The sequence below is a fragment of the Apodemus sylvaticus genome, chromosome 1 (genome assembly GCF_947179515.1).
Source record: "Apodemus sylvaticus chromosome 1, mApoSyl1.1, whole genome shotgun sequence".
NCBI lineage: Eukaryota > Metazoa > Chordata > Mammalia > Rodentia > Muridae > Apodemus > Apodemus sylvaticus.
In genome coordinates, this window is record NC_067472.1 from 28,128,351 (window position 1) to 28,151,234 (window position 22,884).

The 22,884-nt window shown below is 37.5% G+C and overlaps 1 protein-coding gene across 3 annotated transcripts; it reads right to left on the minus strand.

Annotated features, from left to right (window-relative positions):
- Positions 1–529: 529 nt before the first annotated feature.
- Positions 530–22,372, minus strand: LOC127677410 (lipase member K). 3 transcript variants are annotated; one of them, XM_052172511.1, is made up of 9 exons: positions 22,271–22,372; positions 20,204–20,318; positions 18,852–18,954; positions 18,095–18,204; positions 15,788–15,924; positions 9,382–9,528; positions 7,356–7,427; positions 4,415–4,486; positions 530–769 (listed from the first exon to the last, which is right to left on the minus strand). In XM_052172511.1, the coding sequence occupies exons 1-9, from the start codon at positions 22,370–22,372 to the stop codon at positions 530–532; spliced, it is 1,098 nt and encodes a 365-aa protein (XP_052028471.1). The 3 variants fall into 3 exon arrangements, with proteins under 3 accessions (XP_052028471.1, XP_052028466.1, XP_052028458.1); XM_052172506.1 differs by having other exon boundaries at positions 18,852–19,050; positions 20,201–20,318; XM_052172498.1 differs by having other exon boundaries at positions 18,852–19,050; positions 20,201–20,333.
- Positions 22,373–22,884: the final 512 nt, after the last annotated feature.

Genomic DNA, 22,884 nt, shown 5'->3' on the forward strand with positions numbered 1-22,884 from the left:
GCCACTGTTTTGGAGTTCAGGAATGTAGGCACATTATAGCTGGAGGCCCTGCCCTGGGTTTCACAGGTTGCAATCCAGGTTGCTTTCACAAAAGAATGGGCTTCCGCTCTCAAGCACACTTGTGGAAGAATTTATTTTCTTGTAGCTGTAGATCAGTTGAAGGTCCTGAGTTTTCCTGGTTATTGGTCAGAGACCATCCTCTGCTCTGAGAAGCCATTCATTGTTCCTTGCTATGTGAACTTCCTCATCACATCCGTTTGTCTCAAACCAATAGAAGTAGCTCTTGCTTTAGAATGTGTCTTGTAATGTAAGAAAGTAATCATATTCCATCACCTTTGCCAAATAGAATAACTTAGCCAGGTGTATGGCCTCTGTCAAGTTTGCAAATGCTGTAGACTTCAAAGATCACTAGGTTCTCTTCCTCACAAAAAGAAGGGACAATACAAGTTGAGAATTACTGAGGTGTCTCTGTAGGGTCAGTCTCATTATTATCGCAAGAAACCCACCTGCTTACAAAAATAGAGTGTCTTTAATTTTGCAAAGATTCTTCCATCATTCTAATTAGGTCTCCGTAAACTTCCTGGGGTGCATCTTGTCCGAGGTAAAAATCCATATGATTGTAGTGTGGGATTTCCTTGTAGTAGATAAGGTTGGCAACTTTAGGGAGCAGATTTTTAGTGTCCTTAGCATCTGCCACAACATCCTGTCCTCCACTCCACATCGCTGTTGGTACACGCATCTTAGTGATGTTGTATACAGGAGGTGTAAGCTAAAGGAAGTTGGGGGGGCAAGGAAAAGTGAGAACAGTATTAGATATTGAGCTATTTTTTCAGATTCTAATCTGTTGAACTGAGATTCAGCTAATGACATATAAACACAAAAACATTGTATAGCCAGTTTTCCACTGGAAAAGTATTTTAGAATAACTCCTATAAATAAAAGAGACATGTTCTTACTCTTTCAGAGATTGCAATATTTGTTTGTATATCTTGTTTGCTTTTAGGCCTGTTATGAGGCAATGTATCATGACAGAACCATCCAGCAGAGGAAAGCCTCCCCCATCATGACATAGTCAGGAATCAAAGAAAGTATGTCATGCAACAATGCATTATGAAAATAAAGAATAACCTTTATACTCTTGTCTTCGACTTAAGGCAGATACTTGAGGAAGAGTGTTTCTCTAAAAATCAGAGGTTTCTCTTTCTCATAGAACTTGACCTGAGAGTGTGCACATTTCAAGATAAACATCTCTGTCATATGCAGAAATATGGGCTCAGGGGCTCTTTTGACACTAGTGCATCAGCAGGCTTTTTGGAGAGCACTTACACCAACGGACATTAAAGCAAACACTTGAAGTGTATTTAAAGGGATCAATCTGTACATAGAAATAGTGTGGTATAGGAGTAAACACACGGCAAGCTTTCCCTTACACATTCCTTATTTTGATGATCTAGTACCCACCTTGGCCTAAAAGACCAAGTACCCCAGTTGGTCCTTCTGGGGCCTGAAGACCCACCATACTGACTCAGTAGCATCTGAGCACAGCTATAAAACTGACTTGGACAGTTTCTGCCATATCATTCTCTCTTTAGCTATGCAGAAAATACGGCCTTTCCTTTGGTTTTGAAATGGCAAGAGCTGTGTTGAGATAAAGTCATCTGTGAGCGCTCTTTTGGAAAGAGCCGACAATTGGAAATGGTCTCTGAGCCAAACTGAGAGTAAGCTGCAAAGACAGAGGATGGAGAAAATCTGATGATATTGCAGAAAATCAGGTGTTTTTTTTTTTTTTTCCTAAAAGGGACTTAGTTTCTGCTACTTGCAAGTAAATAATTGACTACTGTTAATCCTCTCTGATTATCCACACTGTAGAGTGAAGTTTGTTCTCCTTCAGTTCAAGAGTTGAATAACTAATCTGCAATGCTAATTAATTAATTAACATAATTAAGCATAATTAAGGTTAAATCGTATTTCAAGCATTTCTTTCCTTCTAACTTTATAGAATAGTTGGTTATAATAATTTACCTCCATCTTTCCCTCCTTCGCTCCTACTCTCCCTTTTTCCTTCTCTCTATCCCTCTACCTTCCTTCATTTCCAAGAACATATACTGAGAAAAGACCACAGGAGCACACATTAAGAAGACAGCTGACTTCAAGCCAGAAAAAGAACCCTCAGTTCAGTCCAGCTTTCAGCTTCCACGGGCCCTTTACCACAAGCATATCACTTCTAGTACTGAGGTAACACAGACAAAGGCAAAGACCCCAAGGGCCCACAGAAACTCTTTTAGCACAGTAGAATTCTGCTTGTGGATGATCATAACAAGGAGAACCTGTGTCTCAAACTCTCTTCCAAAGTGGTACTTAGGCAGAGCTCACTGATACGGCCTTGTGGAATGTTACTTTTGTTGATGGGAGGGAGCATGGGAGTCTGTGCTCTCAGGTATTAAAAGTGTATTATCCCTCTCATCTATTAGTGGGAGCTCGTGGAAAGTGGTAAAGGGAAATTAGCAGTTCTGAGTGAGCAACACAGAATGTAGAGAAGGAAGGGAATGTAGATTTGCATGTCTAGTGTGCAACAGGAAGCAGGGAGGGTGTGTGTGTGTGTGTGTGTGTGTGTGTGGGTGTGGGTGTGGGTGTGTGGGAGAGGGACAGGGAGAGGGAGAGGGAGAGGGAGAGGGAGAGGGAGAGGGAGAGGGAGAGGGAGAGGGAGAGGGAGAGGGAGAGGGAGAGGGAGAGGGAGAGGGAGAGGGAGAGGGAGAGGGAGAGGGAGAGGGAGAGGGAGAGAGATATCCAGAAAGCCTAGCCTAGTGTCCCACATGTAAAGTGTAACTAGGGAAAGAATGAAGCTGGTTTTTCTGATTGTGATTTTCTTGGTAGCAACATACAAAGGACAAATACTCAGCTGCTAAAATAGAGCTCAACAAAGACTGAAGAAAACCAAAGCAACAGGAAGGCATCACGAGACAAAGGCATGCTTTCAGGATCAAGGTCTGCCTGACATCCCTGAAGCTGGAATTCCATTATTCTGGTGACACTGTTACTCTGCTAAGAAGTTAGGCATGGAGAAGATGGCAAATAAAAAAATAAATACTAAGATTCAGCTTTAAATGGTATTTGGTAACTTTTGTCAGGAATTCTTAGTTTATATTTATGTTGACAGTGAGAAATGATAAATTATTTAGACATCATACTTCCTTAGCAATGTAGAATCTCTAGTGATTTATGTCAGTAATTAAAAACCAATACAATTTATGGTGTCATTAAGTGTAGTTGTATATGCAGAGTTCATCTTCTGTTTGAGTTTCCACCAAAAGTTGCAAGCAAGGGACCATATCTGAACCTCACTCACCACACACACATGATTCTCCTTCCATTTGTGAATGCAAAGATGAACTTGATAGCTCTGACCCTGCTTTCATCTGAGACTCCTAGCTTATAAGATGAGATCAGCGTCTATAGTGCTCGTCCTAAAGAAACCATAAACTTGGTAGAGCAAGGAAGGCAGTCAATACCAGAGAGAAACATTGCAGCCTGCTGAAATGTGTGTTTGGTATCTGTTCCTGCACCAAACCTGTGCAGATTCCACTATTGCACTTTGGGAGGATAGCCAGATTTTTCAAAACATTAAAAATATTAATTTCTCTTTTTGTACTATTTATTCTTTGCAGTTTTGAACAGATGATGACAATGTTTTATGTTTTAGCTCAGTTGGACATTAGGCAGTCAGAACAATGATTATGTTGTCTAGCATAGTTGGAAAAAAGTAACAGTAACCAAGAGCATGCACACGTTTTAGTGTAAGATACTCACAAAATTCATCATTTTAATAGACGATGTCAAGAAATATTTTAATATTATATTACCCATTTGATAGAGCCAGTTCTCCTTAAAGATGGTATTTTCTGACTGATTCATCTTAAAATCCATATCTTGGGGTTTTAAAAATAATGAAGGACATCATGAGGAACTGTTACACCACTGCTAATTTTATTAGATAAAGACCTATTTTAGAAATGGGGGTCATGTTTTTAAATTCTGTCTTTAAAACAGTATTAATGAAGTATGAAGAGTACTTGTTTTGTTTTGCTTTCCTGTAAAGGAATGAGTAGTGAAAGAAAAATAGAGAAAAACATTTGAGATCCAGAATTTTGTGGGCCATTGTCTTGTTATTTGGCAATGTCCTTCCTTAAGTCTCTAGTGAAATGAGGGCAATAAGTTCACCTCAAGTGACCATTGTGAGGATGAGAAACAATGGCCCAGCTCAGGGTAAAACCCAGGAAGCACCATGTGCTAGGAGCAATGAGCAGTGGTCGTCAAAGCAAACGGGAAACAGCACATAAATATCGGAGTGGAAGCTGTTCTCACGGGTCCAATGCCACATGCCAAACTGGCTGTGACCAGGATCAGTAGTGTTTACCTGGTTGAAGTGCATCATGTTCTGGTCAGGATTGCCCCAGTCAAAAGCTTGGAGTTGACCAGAATTGACAGCCTAAGATAAACAAACACATAAAATGACATAAGAAAACAATGTCCATTTAAAATTAGTGAGCAAGAAACACAGAGAGAAAGTTGATGTTAGAACATTAGAACATCTAATGTTCATTAGAGCATTAATCAAATAATAAAAGTACTGCTTCATGGAAACTGTAAACCTTTTATGCTCTGTCCCACATATATCTTTTGAATGAAAATCTGCAGATAACAATACTATCAAAAGCTACATTACACATTGGATTTCAGGAATTTCTATCTGCTTATGTTTATAGAAAATTTGGGCATAATTTCCATCACTACAAATGTGTATGGCTGTTATTAAAAAATTTGTCACTTTACTATCTATCAGCAAGTGCCCTTAAGCTATTATGAATGTATTTACTATTATTAAATGTGTTTGTCATTATTAGGAGAATATTCAGCAAATGTTGATTGCTTGCCACTTCTGAGCAGGATGCAGCCATGTGCCCTGCTGTAAGATCTGTGAGCTAAGCTTTGGAAACAGTGGGAATATACCTTGGCATTCAGACTTCAAATGTATGAGTAGAAGTATTCAGACACCTACAGTTTCCTTGATTCTGTTATTTGCCACCTGTCATCTCTGTTGAATTAAGGAGGCAGATAAATTCAGATTTATATGTCGCACTTAATTTAATTATCTTCAGAAGAATTTCTCTTCCTTATAGTTTTAATTCTTTTAATTTATAATATTTTTACTTCCATAACATATATGTATGTATACATATTTATATGTATAATAATATGAATGCATACATTGCTATAAATGTAACATATATAGTTATGGGAGATATATACATGTATATATGCATGTATAAATTTTTATTTTATATGAGTGTGTTATAAAACTCTGTCTTGAAAAACAAAAAACAAAATTTTCACACATTTTTTTAAAAGATTTATTTATTTATTATGTATACAGCGTTTTACCTGCATGTATCCTGCATGACAGAAGAGGGCACCAGCTCTCATTATAGATGGTTGTGAGCCACCATGTGGTTGCTGGGAATTGAACACAGAACCTCCAGAAGAGTGGACAGTGTTTTTCAACTCTGAGCCATTTTTCCAGCCCAATTTCCACACATTTTAAGCAGTATGAAGCAACAGAGTGTTTTTTTATTTATTTATCTAGACTCTGGAGTCTAGGGTCTAATACGACAGCTTTATTCCCAGGCTTGAATGATGACCCAGTCTCCTATGCAGGGCAAGATATCCATGCACTGTGAATGAAGGCAGCATCTGCCTGTTCTGAAAGATGAACTAGGAAGCCGTGTATAAGCCTCAGTCCCTGGCAATGCACAACAGAGCACCTTATACTGAGTCACTACCAATCAAGTATGTTTTGTGTAAAATGCTTGAGACCAGCTATGCTCTTGATTTCAGAAGTTTTAAAAATACGTAGTTTTTAAATTCTGGAATATCTGTATGATTTTTTTAAATCATTGGAACATGCCTAATCTGAAAACTCCCAATCCAACTTGCCCCAAAATCTAAGATTTTTCAGTGTAAGTGATGGATTAGACATATTCAACTAGAGCTATAGAGAGAGGAGCAACATCACCCTTGCTTTTGCTGTCCAGATGCATTGGAAACAAATGTTTTATCCCTGTCATTCCTTATTTTTGTAAAAGGCAAGAGTCTCCGCAGATGCATAAGGCGTCAGCTGCAATATCTGTAGAATGGGCCTTAATGGAAATATTTTCCTAAGAGTCCAGCAAGATGAAGGAAATCATATACGAAGAGGAAGAAGAGTAAGCCGTAGGAGAACGGTGAACTTGTATTTGCATTTCTGAGGAAGACAGGGCCACTATAGATTGGGCCCATGTCCTCACCAGAAGCAGGCTCTGTGCTTAGAGCAGCCTTCACTCATAGGAACACAAAGTCTATCTCCACGTACTTTGCAGAAATCTCCAGAATTTTTCATACTCTCTGCAACTAATTCCCATTTTCACCTTTAAAGTGGGTCATAGATATTAGTATATATATTGAAATGCAAATTACTCTCTCATTTACTCTCATACACAGATAAATGGGATTATGCTAATTTTAACTCATTAAAAGGATAGGACTGAAATTATTGATAAAGAATAAAATTACTGACAAAGACAGCATTACACAAAGAATTAATATACACTCATACACGTCTTAGCTCAGAAAGTTTTGCAATGTAATTGAACTCAGCTTATCTTGAACTTACCTGATATGGAGTAATCTTATCAAACGAAATTGTCATCATGAGCAAACCCACAAACTATTCATATATTTTAATCCCTCCCTAGAATTTCCTTTGTTCAGAACAAATCATTCTTTCTGTACTCTGAAATGCCCCATGGGCTAACTGGAGGATGAACAGGTCTTTCTGGAATAGTTTGCATTGATTTACATACAGTTGTATCAAACCTAATGATTTCCCAGAAGAAGAAATAAAAGCCTTCCCCAAACAGGCTAAATGAGGAACTCAAGGACAGGAACTCAGTCATACTATGTGGAAATCAGGCGCTAAACCCAGGCACTAAAGACTAGGAGGATAGATTGGGAACACAGGTAATCAAAAGGAAGAAGTTGGTGCTGATTCTAGAAGCATCACCATGCTAGGTAGGTACATGAAGGACCTACGTGGAGCTCTCTCATATAGTTCTGCATGGAACTACACCTCAAGGATTTTGTAGATATTTGGGTATGGAGAGAGAGTGGGGAGAGAGGAAGGGGTAGAGAAGGAGAGAGAAGGGGGAGGGAGAGGAGGAGAGGAGGGAGAGAGAGAGACAGAGTCAGAGAGAGACAGAGAGAGGAGAGAGAGAGAGAGAGAGAGAGAGAGAGAGAGAGAGAGAGAGAGAGAGAACATGTACCTGTGCCCAGTGCAGCATGTTCTGAACAGATGTTCCTGCAGTACTCTGCGCCATATAAACATCCAAGCGACTCTGTAAAGAGATCATCGTTCATCTTGAGGACACTCATAACACACGCAAAGATAACAATTATTATCCTTAGGGAAAACACACACTGTATCTCTGTGGAAATACTAACCAAAGATGCCCATCATTAAGAATACTCCCCTCTGTGGCTTGTTTCTGTCCTGGATAATGGTTCCCTTCAGTCCGCAGAGGGTATCTAACTGCTTGAATGCAGAAGGCCATGTAGCCTTTCTTTTTGGACTCATCTCACACAGACAAGGCATTAAAAACTTCAATGGACCTCTTCTTTACTTTGTATATATGAAAGGACACTGAAATAAAGCTTTGAGGAGCTGGAGAGATGATGGTTCAGTGGTTAAGAGCATTGACTGCTCTTGCAGAGGATGTAGGTTCAATTCCCAGCACCCAAATGTCAGCTCACAACTGTGTGTAATGCCAGTCCCAGGGCATTTGGGATTTGATGACCTCTTCTACCCTTTGCAAATAAAACATGCACAGGGTACCAAACATACACCTAAAATGAAAACAAATACATATGAAAAATAAAAAGAAAGTGAAAGCTTTGCTCACAGCTTTCACAAAATGTTTGCCAAACATTTTGGCAACAGATCTACATGTTCCAAGTCATTACTAGGTTTTAAAAATGTATCAAATATTCTGTGAAGCCTTTGAATGTAGGATGAAAGTCCTATAAATGTAGTTAGATTTATTCTGGATAAGATTCTTTCACACTTTGAATTCATTTTTAAATACAATAATTATTTTTCTACCAACTTTGACAGTTTTCAAAAATACATCTATTTATGATTAACCCAAGACTACTGAAAAAAGCCAAAATCATAAATTAAGTTCAGAACATTGGTATTATTAGTAATAGTTAATATTTAAAAGTTCCACAAAAGCTTCTGTGCACTTCTGGTTATGTGTTGCTCTGTTCTTCCTGATGTTATAATATCCTATAATCTAATCCTTAGCTGACAGTCAAAAAGGGATATGGCCAATGAGGTCTTCTATAGTCAAGGGTATTGACTTACTAAGTCTTTATCAGATACTTGGGCTAACTTGCTTAGTTCAGCATCTTACATGACATTCCTAGATCCCCATGATAGCAAACACAGTTTCACTGGAGAATATGGAAAGGCAGTGGTTCAGGTACGCTAAAGCCTTGAGCCTGGCCATCAGCACTGTAATCCCAAATACCCAGTAGGCTGAGACAGGCCTATAATGAATTCAAGGCTCATTTGGGCTACATAGTGAGTTCAAAGCCAGTCTGGGCAACTTAGAGAGAACCTCAGATCTACAAAATAGAAGAGAGCAGGTTCTTGGCAAAAGTTTCTGAAACAATTGGAGACCATCTTCTGCTGTGTGCTACCTCTGGTTTCAAACATAGCCCATGTCTAGCTGGGATGTGTGGAGTCACTTCTGAAATTTCACTTCTTTGTCCATCAAGTTAGCTACTTATATTTTAAAAGGAGAGAAGACCAGTTGTGCTAGAAGAAAGGAAGAGAACCCCAGTATCCACCCATCTCAGGACCCTTGTGTGCTAGGTTTATAGCTGTTACAATTAGTTGGGTGGTGATTCACAGGATAAGAATTTCCAAATTGCTCATGGATGTCGAATATTTATTAAAAAAATACAAAAGGCAGATTCTAGAATCACTCCCTAAGATTCCACTTTAGTAGGTCAGAAATAATCATTATTCTAATGAAAATAATCAGATATTTTTATTGGTGTAATTTTAGCCATAACAAGAATTTGAAGCTATGTCAGTAAGGCTTTTTTTCCAGCTGTTTTTTTATACGACAGTCAATTCTCAACCCTAATTGGAGCCAAGATGATAGTAATTACATTTCAAAAGACAAAACAGAAGTCATATAATGTGGTTTGGATAAAATCCAAAGTGAACTCTCAACCCCTTTGCAACAAAATCTTTGGTTTTCAGGAAGTTATTATACTTACCATGTTTAAGTTTTGGGGATCAAATCCGCTTAGAGAAAACAGGAAGTTGCTGCATATCTGACGGAATAACTTCCGGTTGCACACTTTGGTAGCAATGAATTGTTCAAGCCACGTGTGAGTGGAGAACATTTTGTCACCAAACAATACCTGAAAGATGGGCGTAGAACATCACTAACTGTCATAGCTAATGGATGTCAGGAGCAGAGAACATTTTTCAGTCCAAGCAAGGACTACACGGGAAGAAACAGTACTGGTCCTGTGTGAAACCACAAGGGTTGTGAAAATTTATCTTTGTAGTATTCCTAACTTCTCTGAAACTTTTCATAAGACTCATTCATTTGGATGTTTTGGGAATGTTTCCATAGAGGATAGCCTGCATGGAGATTGTTAAAACATTTCTACATGGTTCTAGATTCTCCTTCTTATAACTTGAGAAGAATTTAGTTCCCATTTGTCTAAATTTTTGTGGCTGTAAATTAGGAAATTCACATCTCCTAAGCAGAATCATTGTGAAGGTGATAGCTTATATTTGACTATCTAATGAAGTTCTTAGAACCTAGTAAATAGTTTCAGAACAGTAAGTTTGTCCTAAGCGGCAACTGAAACACGTAATCATATTTTCCTTTCTTGATCTTTTAATGCTTTCCCAGAAACAAAAGCTTCACCCTAAGCACAGCATCCCTACTGATAAAATTTCAGGCAAGGACACAAGTATGTTGAATACACCTTGGGAATTCCAAAATTCTATCACAACACAACACAAGAAAACATTGAATCCACACGTATATTAATCAAATCTTACTTTAATTTCATCAGAGCGAATTTCATATTATTAGGGAAATAAGTTATAGGGGAGGTGAAAGAACAATTTTATTTCCTAAAAGATTTAGAAACAACCAGTTACTATAAGAACTGTCACAGATTTCCTCTGGAATCCTTTGTTAGCTGATTGTTATGACAACAATTGAACAAAAAGAATGCATGGTTATTTTTATTGCAGTAATACACTATAAAGTTTTATCATTTCTTTGGTAAACTAGAGCCAGTAAATTCCTATGTGGCATAACTACTTCAGTTCTGTGTTCACAGGTCCTGGTTTTGTATTATAGAAATTTCTGTTTAGTAAAACATTTACTAGTTTATGAAACTGTGACAGAATATATATATATGTATATATATGAATATATATATGAATGACATATATATATATTTGTGAATATATATATATATGAATATATATTCATATATATATATATGAATGACACCATAATCTAATTAATAAAGTTTTCTACCAAAGATGAAAAAATAGAGAAAAGGAAAAAGAGAAGTAGAGGGGAGAGAGGGAGAGAGAAAGTGTAACAAGATGTGGGGTAAGTAGGAAGAAAAGGAAGAAGGTAAGGCAGGAGAAGACTGGCATTCAATTAAGTTCAAGCTTCTCACTTCTGCAGGTCAGAAGGCAATAATAGGCCATTGCAAAAGTCATCTAATTCATTCTGGCCCGTTCTTCATTTTGCCCTAATTACTACACAATCCTAACAACCACTACTCTCCAAACTGTAGCTCTGTGTAACTGTCTCCTTCATAATTTAATAATCGTGGCAATATGCATTTACACTGTGAACTTAGGCTTAAAAAGAACACTGATACCTATTCAGTGTTCTGTGTGTGAAAACCTGGATTCCCACAGGAATAAGTGAATCAACTGCAAAGCATATCTAATCTGATTAACTGCATGCTTTTATTCTCTGTTTATCAATATTATTTGCTTCCATACATGGAAAAATGCACATGACATGAAACAGCCAGCATGTTAATGCAGTCAACTACAAAATTACATGATAAAAGAGGCCATCTTTAGCTCATGGGCCCTGGCTCTTTGTTCTGATAGTCTGTTTTCCCAAATGCAGGGAGAAACAGCATGGGGTTCCCATCTTCACTCCACTCCTGTGGCCATCACTGTGCATTACCCAAGGGCAAAGAATCACTCCTTCAACCTGGCCTGAAGGAGAGTGTAGTGTAGTATTTCTCAAGTCCAGGGATCATTTAAAGAGGGACACATTACTGTGCACAAGCAATCAGCTCGATCCTGGAGAGGGCGTATTTGTCACATGGTAATAATGACAATTAGTGACGATGGTTCCTACAAGAATCTTTGCACCTTTGTGAGAACTGAGTCATTTTTGTTTTGTTGAAAAAAAATGACAACACTCCATATTGTGGCTGTGGGCAAAACAGATCTGATGCTTCTATGTGTCATGTCAACGACTATACCAGCTTGACAAATGCTACCCACTCTATTAATGTGAACATATGTCTTGCCTAACAGAACATTGGTTGCATTACTTCTCCAACTGTCTACTCGGCTGGGCAACTATTTAAGCCTTTTTTTTTTCTGATCAACATTGAAAAGTTATGAAGGTACATTTGATAAAGTATGCCTATGATCCCTGCACCTGTGAAGCAGAGCCTGGAGGATTGCTATAAATCAGATGCCTGATTTATATAGCAAGTTTCAAGCTAGACAGGTTCAAACAAAACACCTACCATCTAAACAGCAGAGAAACCATTGCATATAATCAAAATCATTACTTTATTTTAGTTGCATAATAATAATAATAGCAATAATAACAATAATAATATTGAAGCTTAGTTCTAGCACCCATTCACAGAATTTGAGAAAGGTTGCTCTGCTTATCTGAGTCCTAAGCTTTTATTTTTAAGAAAGAAAAATAACAATTGAGTAAATCAGAGAAAGTTAAAAGAGAAAAGGTTCAGAGTAAATTGCGGATTAAAAGGAAAGTAGAGAGACAACAATACAAAGAAATCGATGCCCAGAGGCTGGGTGGAGAGTGAAGGGAACAAGAGTAAACCAACACCTAGTGCTCTGCACTGAACTCTAAGCTTGATTAACATATTAACAATCTTATGCAATGTGTGTTGCACATGGAGCAACAGTAAACAAATGTCAAGTGCTCTGTATTGAGCATTTTAATTGATTAATATATTAACAATCTTATGCAATGTGTGTTGCACGTGTTATTGACCAGGAATGATGCTTACCCATATTATCTCAATGAATGTTGCAGTGTGGCAAATTCTATATAAATTTGAAAAGCACAGTTTAGGAATATTGAATTGCTTACCCACAGTCATAAATGCATGAGGCAGATACACAACAAGAGCCTAATTCTATGTGACTCTAGTCCTTAGACCTGTCCTCAAGTGGATTGACTCAATTTAGTAAGAACAATGGACCGATTCCAAGAACAAGACTGACAATGAGAAATCAGTGTGTAGAACATTTTTCAGAACAGATCATTATGGTAAAACCTCTATGAATCTTTAAAAATTAAAAATCATGGGCTAGAGAGGTGGCTTGGTGCTTATGAGCAGACTGCTCCTTTAAAGCATCTACGTTTGTTTCCCAGCACAAATGACTCTGAATAACTAGATGCCTGACACTTGTACCCTAGAAGAAATGAGTGAGTTCATTGATGCACATGCCTAGTCAATATAGAATAATAAATAGACATCTGAATGGATTAGTAAAAGCTAATAATAGTGAACTGATAAAAAACAGTCTTTCTTCAAAGAAAAGTTCATGGCCAGTGTATCATTGTTGAATACTTCCAAAAATCTATAGAAGAGTTAATACCAAAATTTCTAGAAGCATTCAAATTGAAAAGGAGGTATTCCAAATTCATTCTATGAAGGCAAAATGATCATGATATTCAGGCAAGGAAACAACAAAATCATAAAATTACAGAAAAATATCCCTGATGAAAAGATGGAAATATGCTTTATGCTTTAATGCAGAAGTTAGGAAACCAAATACAACACATGGAAAAGTTAAATTATTCCAATCAACTGGAATTAATCAAATATTAGCATGAGACAAATTTGCAAATGAAAAAACATGATATGACAGACCATCAGGATGAAAGACAGCAGCAGCAGCAACAGCAACAGGGGAAAAAAAAACACCAAATAACATATTATTGGTCTGGTGAGGTGTCTCAGCAGGCAAAGGCATGCTGATCTGAATTTGATCCCTAGAATACATGTCATTTTTGTGGAAGAGAACCAGTACCACAAAATTGTGTACAAGCCAACTCACACGCAGTTCATGTCATGCAGCCCCTTCCAATAATAAATTACAAAAGCAGGTTATCACCTCAATAGATCCAGAAAGTTTTGGAAACACTTGCACATTAGTTCATGATAGAAACCATTCATAAATTAGCATGAAAGGACTGTATATCCAGCATAATCAGATCCTTACATAATAATCCCACAGCTAGCATCATCACAAACGAGGAAACCTGCATGCTCTCTAGGATCAGGAACAAGATGATTGATTGTCCATTGTCATCGTGATATAAACCAGGAGTAAAAGTCCTCAATAGAGCAATAAGGCGGGGCAAAAATCAAAGGGCATCATCTATCTACTTATTATCCACCTCTATTTGTTGAGAAAGGACTTTGATACATAGATCAACCTGAACACAAATTCATTCTGTAGTCAAGGTTGGACTTACATTTACCAACCCCGCTCCCTCAGACTCCTGACTCCTGGGATTATAAACATGTGCTATCCCATCTGATCTAATTTTCAAAGAGGAAATTCAAGTTGTCATCATTGGCATATGGTATGGTCATATGCATAGAAATCCCTGCAGATTACCACAAAACTATTAGAATAAATGAATTTGACAAAGTTGTAGGACATAAAATCTGTATGTGGACATTAGTAGCTTCTCTTTATTTCAATGGAAAATTATTCTGAAAAGGAAATAAAGAAAGCATTCTCATTTAGGATAACTATAAAAATTAAAAAAAGCAGAATAAACTAACTAGCAAAGAAAACTTTCTACAATGAGAAATCTAAAGTGTATAAAAACTATACATGCCATTTGTACATATTAAAAGACCTCCAAAAGTAAATCGAAATGCAATTGCAATCAAAATAACCACCCAATTTTTGTAGGATAAGAGAAATATCCTAAAATTCATAAGGAAACCTAAACAGTTAAACATCTAGAACAATAGTGAGAGGAAAACAAAGGTGGAGCATACTTTTGTGTGATATAATACAAAGCTACATGGACAGAGATGTCATGGCACTGACATAACAAACACACAGGCCAACGGAAGAGAATCTGGAGAACCTAGAAATAATGCCACATGTGACAGCCATATGGCCTAGAAACTCTCACTGGGGAAGAGCAGTTTCTTCTGTATGTCATTCTGCAAAGACTGAATGTGCACATTCAGGAACTTGAAGCTAGTCCTCTTACTGTGCAGAAAAATAAACTGAACACAGATAAAGTTTGCATGTGAAACCTGAAACTTAGAAGAAAGTGTAGGAAAAGTGTTTTGGGAAGTTGGAATTATCAAGGGATTTAAAAATAATATCCCCCACATCTTTGGCAACTGTGGTGGTTTGAATACACTTGGACCAGAGAGTGACCCTATTTGGAGGTGTGGCCTTGTTGAAGTAGGTGTGGCCTATGTGAAGATAGTTTGTTGCTGTGGGCATAGTCTTTAAGACCCTGGTCCTGGAATCTAGTCTTCTTCTGTCTGCCTTTGGATGGAGGTATAGAATTCTCAGCCCCTCCAGCCCCACATTTGCCTGGATGCTGCCATGTTGCAGTCTTGAAGATAATGGATTGAACCTCTGAACCTATAGGCCAGAATTGCCTTGGTCATGGTGTCTGTTCACAGCAGTAAAACCCTGACTAATACACAAACAAAACCAAAAGTAGTCAAATAGGATTTTATAAAACTAGGAGGCTTCTGAATAGCAAAGGAAACAACAAATGGCCACATGGAAAGGGAGAAAATATTTGTAAATTACACATCCGATGTTATTGGCATTCAAAATATTCCAGAGATTCAACTAAGTGACATAAAAATGTGATTAAATGGGGGAGAGAATTAAAGACATGTTTCTCAAAAGAAGATGTGTAGGCAGTCTTCAAGTATGTGTGAAATACTCGGCCATGAGCATCAAAACACATCTTAAAACACAGGAAGTTACTTCATTGTAGTTAGAATATCTTTTATCAAAAATACTGCAGATGACAGGTACTGAAGATGTGGGGAAAGGGAAATGAAGTTGGAACCGGAATAAGATTCCTCAGATATATCAAGTCGGGTCTAACTTTAGCTGTGATTGGGAGGTGAAGCTGGAGAGATGTTCTAGAGACAGAGATAAAGATCCTAGAACAGGAGGCATCAGGACAAGTTCCCTGAGCTCACTGATAAAACAGGTCATCAGCAAACCTCCATGGAACCTTGACCACCGTTTACATCACTAACTGATTTAAAGATGCCACATGTCTTCTCTTGGTGTCTTTGGAAATGGAGATTTAGAGTTCCTCCCGCTTTAGAGGAATTCACATACCTTGACAGCTTTCCTGGAAAGGGTGGTTAATTTTTTCATTGGGCTCCGAGTGTATTTTACTGTGGCCACTGGAGCTAGTGCGAAGAACAGCCTAATCTTTTTAGCCAGCTCTGGATTTGTAGAGAATGCAATGAATGCTGCAGGGAAAGAAGACATTAACTCACACAAACTTCCAGTTATCTCATCACTGCAAATCCTTATGAAGGTAGCTATATCGAAAACAAAACAAACTGTGAGGACTATTTGTGGGGAGGAATTTCTAAATTTCTCAAGGGTACAACTGGCTCTCTCTTGTGTTCTTGTAGGGAGGTTCAGCGACATTCTGTGGAGCATGTATATTAAATGCAAGGGACCACAGTGGCTTTAACCTTGGTGTAATATAAAACCAACCTATCATTTTGACTTCTAACTCAATAGATGAGAACGTTACCTCCTTTTATGAATCAGAGTTTCTTAAATATGTAAGGAAGCAATCTATAGAGAATGACTATTCTATGTGTATATGAGATTACTTATGCATGATATATGTATATTGTTTCATATATGTTAAAATATTATGCAGAAAATATATAAAAAGAAACTTAAAGTGCTACTTAGAATTTTTACCCTTAGGGAAAAAAAATTCTGATTATGATAATTGAAGAACTATGGATATTGTAGTCTCAGATATTTGCATTTTTCAACTGGATGAAAGCACTGAGAGGCCCAAGATGCTTTGTGGCTCTGTCATCATGCTCTCTAGCTTGACTCAGGGCCCTGCTAGCAAGGAGAGATGGCTCAGTGGTTAATGAAAAGAAATGAAAAGGGAGACATAACAATGGAAACCAAGGAAATTAAAAAAAAACCAACAGATCCTACTTACAAAAGCCTATATGCAACAAAACTGGAAAATTTGGATGAAATGGACATTTTTATAGACAGATGCCAGGTGCCAAAGTTAAATCAGGATCAGATAAACCATCTAAACAGTCATTAAAAGTCTCCCATAAAAAAAAAAAAAATCCCAGGACCAGATGGTTTTAGTGCAGAATTCTATCAGACCTTCAAAGACCTAATACCAATACTCTACAAACTATTCCACAAAATAGAAACAGAAAGAACACTATCCAATTCATTCTATAAAACCACCATTATACTTGTACCTAAACCACACAAAGGCCCAACAAAGAAAGAGAACTTCAGACTAATTTCCTTTGATAATATCGATATAAAAATACTCAATAATATTCTTGCAAACCAAATCCAAGAACACATGAAAACGATACAGAGGCAGATGCTTTCAGCCAACCATTGGACTGAGCATAGGGTCCCCAATGGAGGAGTTAGAGAAAGAACTGAAGTAGCTGAAGGGGTTTGCAACCCCATAGGAAGAACAACAATATCAACCAACAGACACCCTAGAGCTTCCAGGGACTAAAACACCAACCAAGGAGTACATATGGAGGGACCCATGGCTCTAGCTGCATATCTAACAGAGGATGGCCTTGTCGGGCATCAGTGGGAGGAGAGGCCCTTGGTCCTCACTTGAAGACCCAATGTAGGGGAATGCGAGAGTGGTGAGGTGAGACTGGGTGGGTGGATGAGGAACACCCTCATGGAAGGAGGAGGAAGGAAGATGGAAGAGGGGGTGTTGGGGGGAACTGGGCAAGGGGATATCATTTGAAATGTAAAAAAAGAAAATATACAATAAAAAAATTTCTTAAAAAAGAAAAGCCTCATTGATTGTAGCATATAATCAGTTTCATAATTCCATGGTTTTTCTTCAGTGTCCTTTTTTAAAAAAAAGATTTATCTAGTATATATTTATTAGTATATATTATTTATTAGTATATATTATTCTACATGCATGTATGCCTGCATACCAGAAGAGGGCACCAGATCTCATTATAGATGTTTATGAGCCACCAGGTGGTTTCTGGGAATTGAACTCAGGACCTCTGGAAGAGCAGCCAATGCTCTCAACCTCTGAATCGTCCATCTCTCTAGCCCCAATGCCCTTCTCTTGACTGCGAGAAATTCAAGGGAAAATTGTTTATCTTTGTTTCCTGAGAAAATAGCCTGGTGTCTCAACATTTGATGAGAGCAAAAACTAAGTTCTATGCACCTCTGAATTCAGTGTTGGGGACGAAGTTCTCATAGTCATTCTTGCTTCTTTTACCCTTTAGAACCTACCTAGAGGAAATAGTTTTTCAAAGTGAAAAGAAACTAAAGACTATACAGAAAACCAACCAACCAACCACCTGACCCTTTCCACAAACACTGAAGAAAATACTTGACATTGTCTAATTTCATCCAGCCCAAACACACCTATGGTGGTACCCTGGGAGTGGCCCACATAGAAAAGTTGCTTCTGTCCACTTTTCTCTAAGATCAGATTGATTGTAGCTGGAAGATCATATTTAGCCATCTCATCCAAGCTGCCGAGAAAAAGGAATGATGAAATTAGGAACGAGGATCTGTGATTGTTAAACCCGTAGTGTTTGCAAACAGCCCTTGCAGAGTTGATACTCAGATTTGGCTCCATCTAAGGGAGAGTGACTACGTTGTGTATCTGAACAGCTTCCGTGTTGCCATCTTCCTTGTCCGGGAACTGGAATTTAAAAGAATCTGATGGAAAGCCTACTGATAATTTTTCTGAGGCTAAGTCATGTTTCATGTATCCCAGAGATTTAGGAAATATTAGCTTGAGTTCCAGAAAGAACACAGAAAGGAGGCTGTGGAGCCAGTGGCCCTAGCGATCTCAGTGGTTCTTAGTTCCGAGGAAGAGCAAGCCTCACCCCTGTGAAAAAGCGTGTCAGGCTTCTCTCTGCTACTTAGACACATTTCGATCAGGACAGACAGATACAACCTCTGACCCCACCTCACCTCACCCCAGTCAGCCACACCAGGAAGGAAAGAAGACTTTAAAAACAAGCAGTAACTAGAGTTTCTTCTGAGATGGAGGAAAGTCTGGATGGGGAGGAAATTCTAGTTTGCTTCTTGCATATTCTATCGGGTGCATTTGGAGAGAGAAAGGAAACCAGGAAGTGTTTGCTCTTGTGAGTCACAAAGAGGCTTCTCTTACCTGAAGGCCCAATATTGCCGTGACTTGGGTGACAGTCTCAAGTGTTTCCTAGACCAGGTGTTTCCTCTGCTGTTCCCCAACCACACGTCATAGCCACTATCGGCCAGAAGAAAAGCCAAGCTGTTGTTGGGCAGGTTGCAAATCCAGTTATTGGCAGATGCAACTAAGCCATGCTGCAGATACACAACTGCTTTCGGAACTGGAAAACACAGACAACAAAGGTTTCCTCCCCGATCCCTCACAGCCTTCCTGCAAACTCTGCTTTCTGACATTCCCACATAAGCAAAGTTAAAAGATGAGATTTTGCACCGGGTAAACCTAATCTTTAGGGATCCAGTCTTTGAGAGACGCTTTACCTGGGACGCATAATTATGCCCTACTTTCTTCATTTATAAGATGAAGAGTCTGTATAGTGTATTATGTCACATAGGGGTTTGTCAGAGCTAGCTTTTTCTGGTTCAAAATCTATCTTGCTATGTATGTATATATGAGCTTCCTATAATTTATATAGTGGTAAATAATAGCAAATGCTCACTCATAGGGAAGGTTTAAGAATTCAATTAAAAATAAAACATATAAAAAACTTTACAGCAAAGTAAATGTTAACTCTACTACTGTTTTCATTCATATTATTTTATTTCTCAAGAAGCATCTTATTGGAGGCTGCAGAGGTGTTTTGGATTTAGAGCACAGGTGGCTTTTGCAGAGGAGCCAGGGCTGGATTCCCAGCATGTACAAAGGCAGATCCCAAACACGTGTAACACTGTGACCAGGGGATCTGACACCATCTTCTGGCCTCTAGAAGCAACAGACATACACATGGTTTATGGACATATATGCAGGCGAAATATTAATATATAAAAATTAAATTAAAATAAACAACTTTAATTTATGTGGATTTGAATACGATTAAAGGTAAGAAATTTTTCAGGACTGACAGATTTGGAAGGCAAACTGAAAGATTTTGAGGACTGGCAGCATTTAGTATACCAGTAAAAGGACCATGTCAAGGATGACTTTTGGGTTTCTAAACTATGGAGGTACTATTGCAATGAGATCGTATTTTCTTTTATTTTGCTATTTTGTTGGGTTTTTTGTTGTTGTTGTTGTTCTTGGAGGGACAAAGACATAGAAGAAAAGAAAGTCCAAATAGGCAGAACATATAAAACTGGAAAAAGCCTTTTTTAAAAAAGAAAATTATATACTTTTTAAGAGTATATAAATTAAATAGAGGTGAGGCTGCATCTCTGACAAAAGGACCATGAGCTATCTTGGGCAAAGGCATCCTGCTGCTGCCAGGATGGCTAGACATTTCAGTCATTTTGATTTCAAAGCAAAATAAATCATACTTGTTTTTCTTGAACATCCTTTCCCATGAGGAATCCGGTAAATTCCAAGGATATAACCATCCTCTGTTATGACATCATATTTTTCATAAGGATAGCCCCAGTAAGAAATGATTTCACTCTGAAAAACACATACCTACAATTCAGTTTCCTGTTTGTGTATATGCTGCACTATAATCCTTTCAGTAATGTATGCATTAGGCAACAGCATATAACAGGAGAAATTAATGAGGGAAACCACAAGAGATTGCAAAGGTTATTGTGTCTAATAATAAGTGAGTTCCTACAAAGTCGACTCCAAAGGGATATAAAAGGAAGTGGTTATTAGAATCTGGGAAGGGAAAGGAGAGGATCACATCAAGGGAGATAGATGACTAAGTTAACTTTACAAGAATAGAGCAAGGGCAATTGCAAAATAAAAGCGAACAAGAACTCTTGCATATCTTGTTCTTCTCATATATATATATATACATACATACACATATATATGTATACGTGTATGTATATATATGTATATGTGTGTATGTATATATGCATATGTGTATATGTACATATGTATATATGTGCATGTATATATGTGCATATGTGTGTATGTATATATATGTGCATATGTGTATATGTACATATGTGCATATGTGTGTATATATATGTGCGTATGTGTGTATGTATATATATATATGTGCATATGTGTGTATGTATATATATGTGCATATGTGTGTATGTATATATGTGCATATGTGTGTATATATATGTGCATATGTGTGTATGTATATATATGTACATATGTGTATATATATATGTGCATATGTGTGTATGTATATATGTGCATATGTGTGTACATATATGTGCATATGTGTGTATATATATGTGCATATGTGTGTATGTATATATATATGTGCATATGTGTGTATGTATATATATATGTGCACATGTGTGTATGTATATATATGTGCATATGTGTGTATGTATATATATGTGCACATGTGTGTATGCATATATATGTGCATATGTGTGTATGTATATATATATGTGCACATGTGTGTATGTATATATATGTGCATATGTGTGTATGTATATATATGTGCATATGTGTATGTATATAATTATATATGCATATGTGTATATGTACATATGTACACACACATACACACACACACACATATATATATAATGTGTGATGGAGCTTTAGATATAGTCCTTATAGGCCAGCCCTTTGGATGGAAAGAAAATCATAAAGGAATACAACATGAGTTAGAAGGCCATCAGAAACTTCCCTATCTACAGACATTCATGGAAGTAGAAACAAATGTTACAGGATATAAGCTTGCTCTACTTCACCAATCCTGTGAAGAAATCTTTGTGATAGAATTGTAAATATTTTAGAATTGAGAATACTGAAGATCAGCAGAATTAATAATTCATCAAAGATAATACATTAGGATGAGGTAAATAATTTATTAATGAGACAGTAAGGTTACCTGCACAGTCTATACCATTATCACAAGGTTACACATTTGCCCATGTGAGGCACACATTATATGCTTGAGTTACACTGTTACACAGAATAGTGTTAAGAGCCTAGACTCTAAAGACAGACTGTATGGCATGATGCATCTGGTGTTCTATTTATTAATCCACTATCACAAAGCACAGAGTGGACTTGTATCATTTACCTTTCCTAGATAGCAAAAAGTCCACTGATGGTTTAAAATTATGTGGACATAAGCCAAATCTGGCTTATTAAACCTTCAAAGTACACTGACGTAGCTCACAAGACCATGAAGATGCATTACACAGAGATCCGGAAAGAAGGTGAGGATATGTGGCAGGGAATTATCAAAATAAATCTTGAACCTCCTCTTCAGAAAGCCACAGCTAGAGTGGAGCGCAGACCACCAGGACTGCTGCTCCAATGTGGGTCTGAGCTTTCAATTCTAAGATTAGGTAATGTTGGGAAGGAGCAAAAGATGATGCCCAGATTTCATCATTAGAGACATTCTTCACACACAAATTATACCTAAAATGTGACAAATTCATAATTTCTTATCTTATTTTTTCCAGTGAATTACTTACAATGTTCATATTGGCTTCGGGATTTGTGACTATTCCTTGCTTATGGCCATCTATGTGTCCAGGGAGAAGCAGACAACATGTTGTTGCTAAAAGCCACCACATTTGGAGTCTGCCTAGGAAAGAAAATATTAATGCAACATCATCAAAGAGAAATCTTGCAAAAGGGAAATTGGTGTGATTATTTTTAATAGTACTGCTGAGAAAGTGAGTAGAACATAAACTTCTAGGCTATAGTTTTACAAGCAATTCACTGAGTTATTAAGAATTCATTGCATAAAAATCCTTAAATGGTGACCTTAGATAAAAAAGGACAAAGTAGGGACCAAGGGTGGGAAGGAAGGAAAAGGGTATAAGAAAAACAAATTGAGTCTTCAGTAGGTAATTAGATAAAAGAAATGATGGACAATTGAAGAAAAATATATTGACTAATATGTTTTTATATAACATTATAAAACGGTTTCTGTTTTATCATTTTATGGAGCCATGTGATGTGCATCTCTACCCCTGAACTATAACTCTGGCCCTATTAGATTGTGTTATATTTCTCCACTTTCCTGAATGTAGTAGTAAGCTTTAAAATATTTTAAAAAATTATGTTGTCAGCACATTTTCTA

Coding starts and splice junctions, on each gene's coding strand:
- LOC127677410 (XM_052172498.1), bottom strand. CDS start 22,372: ATGTGGTGGCTTTTAGCAACAACATGTTGTCTGCTTCTCCCTGGACAC. Junction 20,334..22,270: donor CCGAAGCCAATATGAACATT/GTAAGTAATTCA, acceptor ACTGAATTGTAG/GTATGTGTTTTTCAGAGTGA. Junction 19,051..20,200: donor AGGATGTTCAAGAAAAACAA/GTATGATTTATT, acceptor TGTGTTTTCCAG/TTCCGAAAGCAGTTGTGTAT.